This window comes from Oncorhynchus clarkii, unplaced genomic scaffold (assembly GCF_045791955.1).
Source record: "Oncorhynchus clarkii lewisi isolate Uvic-CL-2024 unplaced genomic scaffold, UVic_Ocla_1.0 unplaced_contig_1797_pilon_pilon, whole genome shotgun sequence".
Taxonomy (NCBI): Eukaryota; Metazoa; Chordata; class Actinopteri; order Salmoniformes; family Salmonidae; genus Oncorhynchus; species Oncorhynchus clarkii.
In genome coordinates this window covers 49,811-62,107 of record NW_027258202.1, presented here as the reverse complement: position 1 = coordinate 62,107, position 12,297 = coordinate 49,811, and the positions used below count along the sequence as shown (strand labels likewise).

The window sequence follows — 12,297 nt, the reverse complement described above, 5'->3', positions numbered from 1 at the left end:
TGCTTTAAACAAACATGCCAAGATACACACACACACACACACACACACAGTCCATTGATGTTGTAGCATTTAAAAGATAGACTAAGTGTTGTTATTCTGTCAGATGTTGGGTCAGGCCTTGGCTCCCACCGTGTGCTGAATCTCATCTGACACCAGTATAGGACAATGCAGTGCAGCTTGTTTTCAACCCCACCTTCTCCATATCCGTTTTACTTTACTGTGTGTATGTACGTGTGTTTGTACACGCACACACGCAAGTTCAAGCCGAGGCCCGTTGCTATGGAAACCTCTATATAAGTCGTGTAGCAAGGTGTTCTTTCTTGCGTAATGAGCAACACATAGATGGTGCTGTTCAGTAGATAATGCCCAGCGTATTACACAGCGTCTCTGACTGGTTCCTGTAAAACATCCTCAGTGTGCAGTCCTTTGATTTAAACACAGAATACAGATGTCCTGTGCTTTGTCTCTTCTAATCTAATAGAGGAATTTGGTTGACATGGTGATCGCTACTCAGATGGTGTCACAGACATATTGAATTGTCATATTGAAGATCTGTTGGTTTTTATCCTGGTTAGACTTGCAATGTTCTGACAACTTTCCCCAAATTCCCAGGTTTTCTAGAAATCCGGGTTAGAAGCCTGGGAATGTTGCTACCCTGGTACATACAGTATGTCTGATGATGCAACTAGCCATGTTATGGACTATGGCTGATCATATAGCCAGTTTATTTCATATGGCCAGTTGTGTGTGTGTGTGTGTCGGGGTGATGACCTGGCACAGTCACTTAGCGTGATGGTTCCTGTGAAGACACTACAGGCGACAATAAATAACATTCTCCTGGGTGAGTTAGGGTCCCACCTAGCCCACCTGACACTGCATGCTAAACACACACACACACACACACACACACACACACACACATATTCTCTTTCACTCAACACACACATACACACACACATTCTCTTTCACTCAACACACACATATGTATTAACACACAGACTAATTCACACTTAAACACATACACACACACACCCTGAATGAGCGCTTGACCGCAGTGCGTGATCCCTCCTCGCTCCGGAGCCCCTCTTTCTGTCGTCCATCACCTGGGTGTCCGTGTCTTCCATCCTTCTGGGAAATGAGGAGATCTATTAGAATGGCCTGCTGTGTGAGATAACGAGGGGAATGGGGCTCTCTCTCTCCTTCTCTGCTCTGGAAAACCAGAGATTCATCACATCGAATGAGGGATGAGGGAAGAGAACAGGTGAAAGGTCAGAACCTGGTGGGGGGGCTGTGTGTGTGTGTGAGCAAGTGTGTGTGTGTGTGTGTGTGGAAGAGAGATCCCATTGTATCTCTTCACCACATAAGATGGACCCCTCATGCTCACTGAGGTATGTCTCATTGTGATTTGTTCCTGTCCCTAACCATTCATAACATACATCCTGCCTGTCCCTAACCATTCATAACATACACCCTCCCTGTCCCTAACCATTCATAACATACATCCTCCCTGTCTCTGTCCCTAACCATTCATAACATACATCCTCCCTGTCTCTGTCCCTAACCATTCATAACATACATCCTCCCTGTCTCTGTCCCTAACCATTCATAACATACATCCTCCCTGTCTCTGTCCCTAACCATTCATAACATACACCCTCTCTCTCTGTCCCTAACCATTCATAACATACATCCTGCCTGTCTGTCTGTCCCTAACCATTCATAACATACATCCTGCCTGTCTGTCTGTCCCTAACCATTCATAACATACATCCTGCCTGTCTGCCTGTCCCTAACCATTCATAACATACATCCTCCCTGTCTCTGTCCCTATCCTCCCTGTCTGTCTGTCCCTAACCATTCATAACATACATCCTCCCTGTCTGCCTGTCTGTTCTGTCCTGTCCCTAACCATTCATAACATACATCCTGCCTGTCTGTCTGTCCCTAACCATTCATAACATATATCCTGCCTGTCCCTAACCATTCATAACATACATCCTGCCTGTCCCTAACCATTCATAACATACATCCTGCCTGTTCCTAACCATTCATAACATACATCCTGCCTGTCTGTCTGTCCCTAACCATTCATAACATACATCCTCCCTGTCTGCCTGTCCCTAACCATTCATACCATACATCCTGCCTGTTCCTAACCATTCATAACATACATCCTCCCTGTCTCTGTCCCTAACCATTCATAACATCCATCCTGCCTGTCCCTAACCATTCATAACATCCATCCTGCCTGTTCCTAACCATTCATAACATACATCCTCCCTGTCTCTGTCCCTAACCATTCACAACATACATCCTCCCTGTCTCCTGTCCCTAACCATTCATAACATACATCCTGCCTGTCCCTAACCATTCATATCATACATCCTCCCTGTCTGCCTGTCCCTAACCATTCATAACACACATCCTCCCTGTCTCTGTCCCTAACAATTCATAACATACATCCTCCCTGTCTCTGTCCCTAACCATTCATAACATACACCCTCCCTGTCCCTAACCATTCATAACATACATCCTCCCTGTCTCTGTCCCTAACCATTCATAACATACATCCTCCCTGTCTCTGTCCCTAACCATTCATAACATACATCCTCCCTGTCTCTGTCCCTAACCATTCATAACATACATCCTGCCTGTCCCTAACCATTCATAACATACATCCTCCCTGTCTCTGTCCCTAACCATTCATAACATACATCCTGTCCTGTCCCTAACCATTCATAACATACATCCTGCCTGTCCCTAACCATTCATAACATACATCCTGCCTGTCCCTAACCATTCATAACATACATCCTGCCTGTCCCTAACCATTCATAACATACATCCTGCCTGTCCCTAACCATTCATAACATACATCCTGCCTGTCCCTAACCATTCATAACATACATCCTGCCTGTCCCTAACCATTCATAACATACATCCTGCCTGTCCTTAACCATTCATAACATCCATCCTGCCTGTCCCTAACCATTCATAACATACATCCTGCCTGTCCCTAACCATTCATAACATACATCCTGCCTGTCTGTCCTAACCATTCATAACATACATCCTCCCTGTCTCTGTCCCTAACCATTCATAACATACATCCTCCCTGTCTGCCTGTCCCTAACCATTCATAACATACATCCTGCCTGTCCCTAACCATTCATAACATACATCCTGCCTGTCCCTAACCATTCATAACATACATCCTCCCTGCCTGTCCCTAACCATTCATAACATACATCCTGCCTGTCCCTAACCATTCATAACATACATCCTCCCTGTCTGTCTGTCCCTAACCATTCATAACATACATCCTCCCTGTCTCTGTCCCTAACCATTCATAACATACATCCTGCCTGTCCCTAACCATTCATAACATACATCCTGCCTGTCCCTAACCATTCATAACATACATCCTCCCTGTCTCTGTCCCTAACCATTCATAACATACATCCTCCCTGTCTCTGTCCCTAACCATTCATAACATACATCCTCCCTGTCTCTGTCCCTAACCATTCATAACATACATCCTGCCTGTCTGTCTGTCCCTAACCATTCATAACATACATCCTCCCTGTCTCTGTCCCTAACCATTCATAACATACATCCTGCCTGTCTGTCTGTCCCTAACCATTCATAACATACATCCTGCCTGTCCCTAACCATTCATAACATACATCCTGCCTGTCCCTAACCATTCATAACATACATCCTCCAGTCCCTAACCATCATGTCTGTCTGTCTCCGTTCATAACATACATCCTGCCTGTCTGTCTGTCCCTAACCATTCATAACATACACCCTCTCTGTCTCTGTCCCTAACCATTCATAACATACATCCTCCCTGTCTCTGTCCCTAACCATTCATAACATACATCCTCCCTGTCTGTCTGTCCCTAACCATTCATAACATACATCCTGCCTGTCCCTAACCATTCATAACATACATCCTGTCTGCTGTCCCTAACCATTCATAACATACATCCTCCCTGTCTGTCTGTCCCTAACCATTCATAACATACATCCTCCCTGTCTGCCTGTCCCTAACCATTCATAACATACATCCTCCCTGTCTCTGTCCCTAACCATTCATAACATACATCCTCCCTGTCTCTGTCCCTAACCATTCATAACATACATCCTCTCTGTCTCTGTCCCTAACCATTCATAACATACATCCTCCCTGTCTGCCTGTCCCTAACCATTCATAACATACATACATCCTCCCTGTCTGTCCCTGTCCCTAACCATTCATAACATACATCCTGCCTGTCCCTAACCATTCATAACATACATCCTGCCTGTCCCTAACCATTCATAACATACATCCTGCCTGTCCCTAACCATTCATAACATACATCCTGCCTGTCCCTAACCATTCATAACATACATCCTGCCTGTCTCTGTCCCTAACCATTCATAACATACATCCTGCCTGTCTGTCTGTCCCTAACCATTCATAACATACATCCTCCCTGTCTCTGTCCCTAACCATTCATAACATACATCCTGCCTGTCTGTCTGTCCCTAACCATTCATAACATACATCCTGCCTGTCCCTAACCATTCATAACATACATCCTCCAGTCCCTAACCATTCATGTCTGTCTGTCTCCGTTCATAACATACATCCTGCCTGTCTGTCTGTCCCTAACCATTCATAACATACATCCTCCCTGTCTCTGTCCCTAACCATTCATAACATACATCCTCCCTGTCTCTGTCCCTGTTCATAACATACATCCTGCCTGTCTGCCTGTCCCTAACCATTCATAACATACATCCTCCCTGTCTGCCTGTCCCTAACCATTCATAACATACATCCTCCCTGTCTCTGTCCCTAACCATTCATAACATACATCCTCCCTGTCTCTGTCCCTAACCATTCATAACATACATCCTCCCTGTCTCTGTCCCTAACCATTCATAACATACATCCTCCCTGTCTCTGTCCCTAACCATTCATAACATACATCCTCCCTGTCTGCCTGTCCCTAACCATTCATAACATACATCCTCCCTGTCTCTGTCCCTAACCATTCATAACATACATCCTCTCTGTCTCTGTCCCTAACCATTCATAACATACATCCTCCCTGTCTGCCTGTCCCTAACCATTCATAACATACATCCTCCCTGTCTGTCTGTCCCTAACCATTCACAACATACATCCTCCCTGTCTGCCTGTCCCTAACCATTCATAACATACATCCTCCCTGTCCTGTCTGTCTGTCCCTAACCATTCATAACATACATCCTCCCTGTCTCTGTCCCTAACCATTCATAACATACATCCTGCCTGTCTGTCTGTCCCTAACCATTCATAACATACATCCTGCCTGTCCCTAACCATTCATAACATACATCCTCCAGTCCCTAACCATTCATGTCTGTCTGTCTCCGTTCATAACATTGTCTGTCCCTAACCATTCATAACATACACCCGCTCTGTCTCTGTTCCTAACCATTCATAACATACACCCTCTCTGTCTCTGTCCCTAACCATTCATAACATTGTATGTCCTTAACCATTCATAACATACACCCTCTCTGTCTACCAGTCTAGTGATGGACTACCAACCAAACACCCTCCATCCATCTCTCTCCTTCATTTTCCCCCACCCAAATGTTTTCATGTAACATTCGTCTAAAGTTTAAAAAGGTAGGCAAAGACCCCGTGTCTCTCCCAAACTCTCTGTCATTCACTCACTCTTCATTCCACACAGTACCTCCTCTGGTGTATGTGTACCGTTCAGATCCGGCACGGAGTTTAGCCCAACCTTCCTCAGTAAATAAAGTCAGAAGTGTCCCCACATCCCTGAAAACAAAAGACCACCAGATGTGTGTGAGTCCTAGTGGAACCAGAGACTTTGACAGATGCTGCTAATTGTAGTCAGAGCCAGCTGCCTCTGTGTGACTGGGGAAGCACTCTGCCAGTACCTAGACTGTTCTTTTCAACCGCTCAGCCCAAACTACCTGGATGAGACTCCTTTTGCCTGCCGATTCAACTAGATTTCTGAATGTTTATTAAGCTAATGAATTCTAATTGTTGCTGAGGCAGGTTGGTTAACGCCACATGTACAAAGCCTAATCTGGCCTGAGGAGACTCTAAACTGACAGCTAATGCCTTGCTCGGTGGGCTGACGGCTTGACTTCAGTACCTGTTTGGTCACTTGTCCTCTATAGGCTCTAGTGTTGTATATTTCAGGTCAGAATACAGTATGCTTAGAGAGAATGCTTACATTGTTAAATTCTTCTCCTCTGATATGTAGTACCTTACTACAACGAAGTGCTCCACTCCTGTTCCAACAGATATATGCACTTATCAACCACAATTAAAAGAACACTTATTGAATGGTCCCTCTTTACATTGAAAGATTGGTCCTTGTGTGGACTGGTGGAGGCTGAAGAGCTGAAGTACTCTACTAACGAGCAGGTTCCAATCAGAAATATAAATTCAAATTCATCAATGCTTTAGCATTGAGCTGAGGTCAGAATGGTTTTGACTGCTGTGCATTAGCTTGTCTGTTACTAGTCAATTATTGAATGAGAGTCAATGAGATTAGAGAGGAGCTTTTAGACCTGGAGGCTGACAGGAGTGGTGCTGCCTTGGAGAGACCTCCTGATAGTCCACCATCAGTGGTCCAGGATCAGTTGTCTTTGCCTCTGTTCTAACTCTAAACCTGTGTGAGCCTCACAATACAACTGACCCGGGATGAATTGATAAGAACAGTTTGAATTGCTGTTCAAATATCAACCATTCTCCCTTCCTTAATGTAATCACTCTAACACTGAGGTAAAACCCTAGGAAGGAAGAAAGGATGCATTTGAAAGGAATTCAAACTGGGCCTTAGTACCTGCTGCATCTTAGGGCCCTATTCTAATACTCTTCAACTGTATCATTCCTTTCCTCTCTTCCTTGAAGTCATTTCAGAAGGAAGGAAGGAGGCATTTTGAATATTCTAGCAGGGCCAATGTTTGGGCTGTGTATCGCAGCTTCTTCACCTGTTGTTCCACCAGCCGTCCTCACCACAGCCTCTATCTCTGCTGCCCTCTGCAGGCTGCTGCTGGAACTGCTGGAGCTGCTGTTTGACAAGTTCAACGCGGTGGCTGCGGCCCACAGTGTGGTGCTGGCCCACCTGCAGCAGATCGTGGTGTCCCCCAACGGAGCCCAGGAGGGCATCAAGCTCTATGAGCTAGCCGACGTCTCTGCTAAGATCCAGACCGTGCTCCAGGTCAGTTCAAGTTTAAAATGTCAACTTTTGAGTCTATCACAGTCCCGAATCCCTGCACCACACACAAATAAAAAATATCTACAAAGATCCATCTGCCGTTCTGTGTATCCATAAAGAGTCACGGATGATATTGCAGTAGATGATTTGCACACATGTGGTTAAACCTTTAGACTGTGAAAGCATAGATTAGGCTTCCATGAGCAGGAATGATCACACATGATGTTAACTAGGAGAGACAAGACTCACTGTTCTGACATCAACGACAATGACAAAAACAGATATAGCTTTACCTTTAGTGACGAAAATCTTTACTAATGCAGATTGACTATTTACTGTACACGTTCATTGTAGAAATCAATCTGGTTCTTCATATGCGGCCCGGGGGGGTGTGACTGTGAAAGCATGTCGTATCCATAGCAGGAGGGATGTAGGCTAATTCCTTGAGAGAATGCTGTTACCTCTGTGTGTGTTGTGCATCCAGCTAGGAATCCTGGCAGTGTTTCACCCAACACTCGGTTGTGCAGCCAGTCAATGTTGTCTTTCTTTTCAAAGAAGAGATTATTCTTGTGGAACGAGTGCTGAGAGTACACACACGTGTATAAAAAAAACACATTGAAAAACACACATATTCAAACAAGCACACACAAAAACTCTCTCCCCTAGTCTAGTCAGTGTCTGCTGGGGGTGCCTGCCTTACATGGGCGTTCCTCAGGGATCTGTCATAGGTCACTTCCAAACAGCTGCTCATCATCTCAGCCAATCAGACGGGAGCAGGGAGCAAACACAGTGCAGCCGACACGCACCAATTAAAGGACTGCAATTAAACCAAGCAATCAGGGGAAGTGCCTGTTCCTGTGTGTGTCACAACTAACATCAACCCCACTGTATAATTTATATATTTTTCGATTCCTAATCTGACACGATGATGAAATCCGTAGCGCTTGATTTCTTCCGTCGCGTTCTAAGACGTAAGCCTGTGTGTAGGTGGACACATTTCAGAGTGTAGTGAAGTGTGGAAACGAGGGGAAGGATGAGAAGGGAACACAGGTCTGATGATGAAACGGAGCAGCCAGAGGGGACGTTGGCTCGGGAACAGCCAGTTACGCTGGGGAAGCGGTCCTGTAACGTGAAGCTAGCTATCCCCTGTGGAGGGAGTCATTGTGAGGTGTAGCTCCAGGGTATTCTCCTGTCACACATGTGAGTGATGGCTGGGCTCCAGCTTGAGCTCTGAGCATTAAAGAGTCTACAGTCAAACTACAGATGGAGGTATGAGGATCCACATCATGGTTCTCAGACTGGTTTTCTAGATATGGTCTCTGACTTTTCTCTCCAAACCAGTCTGCTGTCATGTAGCTTGGTCTGTATGGATTAGGCTTCAAATGACACGAACCCATATAGCCTTCCCGTTAGTGACCACAAGCTTTACTAATGTGGATTGACTACACGTTCATTGTAAAAATTAATCTGGTTTCTTTATATACAGCCCAGGGCTGTATGTAGGACTGTGAAAGCAGACAGAATGTCAGTGAGTCTTGCCTTTTGTAGTCAGCATAATACATTTTTTTAAATAATACGTTTTTTTTGTAAAAAATAAAAAATGTACACCCTTTTCTCCCCAATTTCGTGGTATCCAATTGTTAGTAGTTACTATCTTGTCTCCTACAACTCCCGTACGGGCTCGGGAGAAACGAAGGTTGAAAGTCATGCGTCCTCCGAAACACAACCCAACCAAGCCGCACTGCTTCTTTAACACAGCGCGCATCAAACCAGCTGCACTAATGTGTTGGAGGAAACACAGTGCACCTGGTGACCTGGTTAGCATGCACTGCGCCCGGCCCGCCACAGGAGTTGCTAGTGCGCGATGAGACAAGGATATGCCGGCCAAACTCTGCCTAACCCGGACGACGCTAGGCCAATTGTGCGTCGCCCCATGAACCTTCCGGTCGCGGCCGGCTGCGACAGAGCCTCTGGCGCATACCCAGAGTCTCTGGTGGCACAGTTAGCACTGCGATGCAGTGTCCGAGACCACTGCGCCACCCGGGAGGCCCCATGTTTATCTTTTTTTACATTTGTTTTTTTGTACAGCAGATACAAACATACACATACACAAGAACTTAGAGACACAAAACTACTACATCTCATCTGCTCCCACATCCATCCCTAGAGCCTGGTCACACCCCCATCCCTAGTGCCTGGTCACACCCCCATCCCTAGAGCCTGGTCACACCCCCATCCCTAGTGCCTGGTCACACCCCCATCCCTAGTGCCTGGTCACACCCCCATACCTAGTGCCTGGTCACACCTCCTCCATCCCTAGAGCCTGGTCACACCCCCATCCCTAGTGCCTGGTCACACCCCCATCCCTAGAGCCTGGTCACACCCCCATCCCTAGAGCCTGGTCACACCATCATCCCTAGTGTCTGGTCACACCTCCATCCCTAGTCACACCCCCATCTCTAGTGCCTGGTCACACCCCCATCCCTAGTGCCTGGTCACACCCCCATCCCTAGTGCCTGGTCACACCCCCATCCCTAGTCACACCTCCATCCCTAGTGCCTGGTCACACCCCCATTCCAAGTGCCTGGTCACACCCCCATCCCTAGTGCCTGGTCACACCCCCATCCCTAGTGCCTGGTCACACCCCCATCCCTAGTCACACCCCCATCTCTAGTGCCTGGTCACACCCCCATCCCTAGTGCCTGGTCACACCCCCATCCCTAGTGCCTGGTCACACCACCATCCCTAGTCACACCCCCATCCCTAGTAAAAACCACCATCCCTAATCACACCCCCATCCCTAGTCACACCCCCATCCCTAGTGCCTGGCAACACCTCCATCCCTAGTGCCTGGCCACACCCCCATCCCTAGTGCCTGGTCACACCCCCATCCCTAGTGCCTGGTCACACCTCCATCCCTAGTGCCTGGCCACACCCCCATCCCTAGTGCCTGGCCACACCCCCATCCCTAGTGCCTGGCCACACCCCCATCCCTAGTGCCTGGCCACACCCCCATCCCTAGTGCCTGGCCACACCCGCATCCCTAGTGCCTGGCCACACCCCCATCCCTAGTGCCTGGCCTCACCTCCATCCCTAGTGCCTGGCCACACCTCCATCCCTAGTGTCTGGCCACACCCCCATCCCTAGTGCCTGGCCACACCCGCATCCCTAGTGCCTGGCCACACCCGCATCCCTAGTGCCTGGCCACACCCCCATCCCTAGTGCCTGGCCACACCCCCATCCCTAGTGCCTGGCCACACCCCCACCCCCATCCCTAGTGCCTGGCCACACCCCCATCCCTAGTGCCTGGCCACACCCGCATCCCTAGTGCCTGGCCACACCCCCATCCCTGCCTGGCCAGTGCCTGGCCACACCCCCATCCCTAGTGCCTGGCCACACCCCCATCCCTAGTGCCTGGCCACACCCCCATCCCTAGTGCTTGCATTATTGTTTGTCACTTGGCCGTAAATTACACCCATTAATTTTTCTCGGTTGCCCAGGCTATTTCATTATTTCAATAATAAATCATGTTTCCATTGTGTTAATGATGGAGATGGATTTCCAGGTTTTTACTCTGTTTATTCCAGAAGAGTAATGAGAAGAGAATGGTCCAGGCCATTGGGTGTCTGACTGCACCCCATATGCCAGGTCTTGAAATATGCAGACAGACAGATTAACAGTATGTTTACGTTGTAACACTTCTGACAGACAACTATGAAGCTCCGCCCATAACGTTTGGACTTCACAGCGTTCTCAGAAGGCATGGATTACTGAGTCATTGTTAGTTTTACACTTAAGACATGACTCTGCCGTTGTGCTGTAGAATTTGTGAATTTTGTCTCTGGTTGAATAAATTCTATACATTGGTTTATACTGGATTAAGCTACATTTTCATGAACTGTTTCGTTAGTTTTGCTCCAACATTCCCTCCATCTTGTGGCAACATTACTCTCCTAGTCAGCATCGTGTGTGAATTTGAATGTGTGTGTGTTTGTTTGATTGTGTGTGTATGTTTCAATGTGTTTTTTATTTTGCTCGTGCAGCGAGGTCCGTGCACACGTTTGTGTATAGATAGCTGAGGAACTGCATTTCAACTGACGCGCTTTCATGTTCTCAGCACTCGTTCCACAAGAATAATCTCTTCTTTGAAAAGAAAGACAACATTGACTGGCTGCACAAACGATGTTGGGTGAAACACTTGTTCCTAGCTGGATGCACAACACACACAGAGGTAACAGCATTCTCTCAAGGAATTAGCCTACATCTCTCCTGCTATGGATACGACATGCTTTCACAGTCACACCCCCCCGGGCCGCATATGAAGAACCAGATTGATTTCTACAATGAACGTGTACAGTAAATAGTCAATCTGCATTAGTAAAGATGTGAAATATTGTGGTCACTAGAGGTGAGGCTACATGGGTTTGTCATTGTAGTTGATGTCAGAACAGTGAGTCCTAGTTAGCATCATGTGAGGTAGACCTCCTGAGGGACACAGTGAAGAGTTGACAGCAGTTTGCTCCTTTCCTCTTTTCTATTTTACACTCTGCTCTTTTCTTATCTCGATTTTCTCCCTCACATCTTTTCTCTTCCTTGTTTTCGTCTCGTTCCAAGTCTCTGAGGGCTAGCGTTCTCTCCCTTTTCTTTTGAGAGGAGCGGAGGGAGCGAGAGGGAGAGCAAGCGAGGGGGCGGGGGAGCGAGCGGAAGGGAGGGAAGGAGAGGGAGGGAGCTAGAGAGAGATGGGCACAGACCGGTGGAGGGGGGTGACTGAAAGAGAGGAGAGTAAAGGGAGAGAGAGGTGCACACTGGGATTGAGTATATGGGCTTATCATCACTCCATCAGACCAGGAGTCAGACGGTGACCTTGAGCACATTTTTTCCATCATATTTTATTTTCTCTTGCGTTTTCTCTCTCACTCATTCTCTCGCTTTTTCACCCCTCAAAACCACTCAGAATGAAAAGCAGTGACTCCGCAATGCCAACTAGGCGGCCCTGAGCTAACTGCGGACGGGCGGGCAGGCAGGCCTTAGGGCTCGAAGACGCAGCTAGACTTGA

General features: G+C 47.3%; 1 protein-coding gene across 1 annotated transcript in view; it reads left to right on the top strand.

Moving 5' to 3' along the window:
- The window catches only part of LOC139395956 (exocyst complex component 4-like), a gene marked incomplete at its 3' end in the record, with an annotated part of 84,266 nt that overhangs the window by 33,183 nt on the left and 38,786 nt on the right, over positions 1-12,297 (top strand). The window contains exon 6 of the mRNA XM_071143269.1: positions 7,070-7,244. Within this exon, the coding sequence (XP_070999370.1) occupies positions 7,070-7,244 (175 nt within the window). The remainder of the gene's footprint in view (positions 1-7,069; positions 7,245-12,297) is intronic.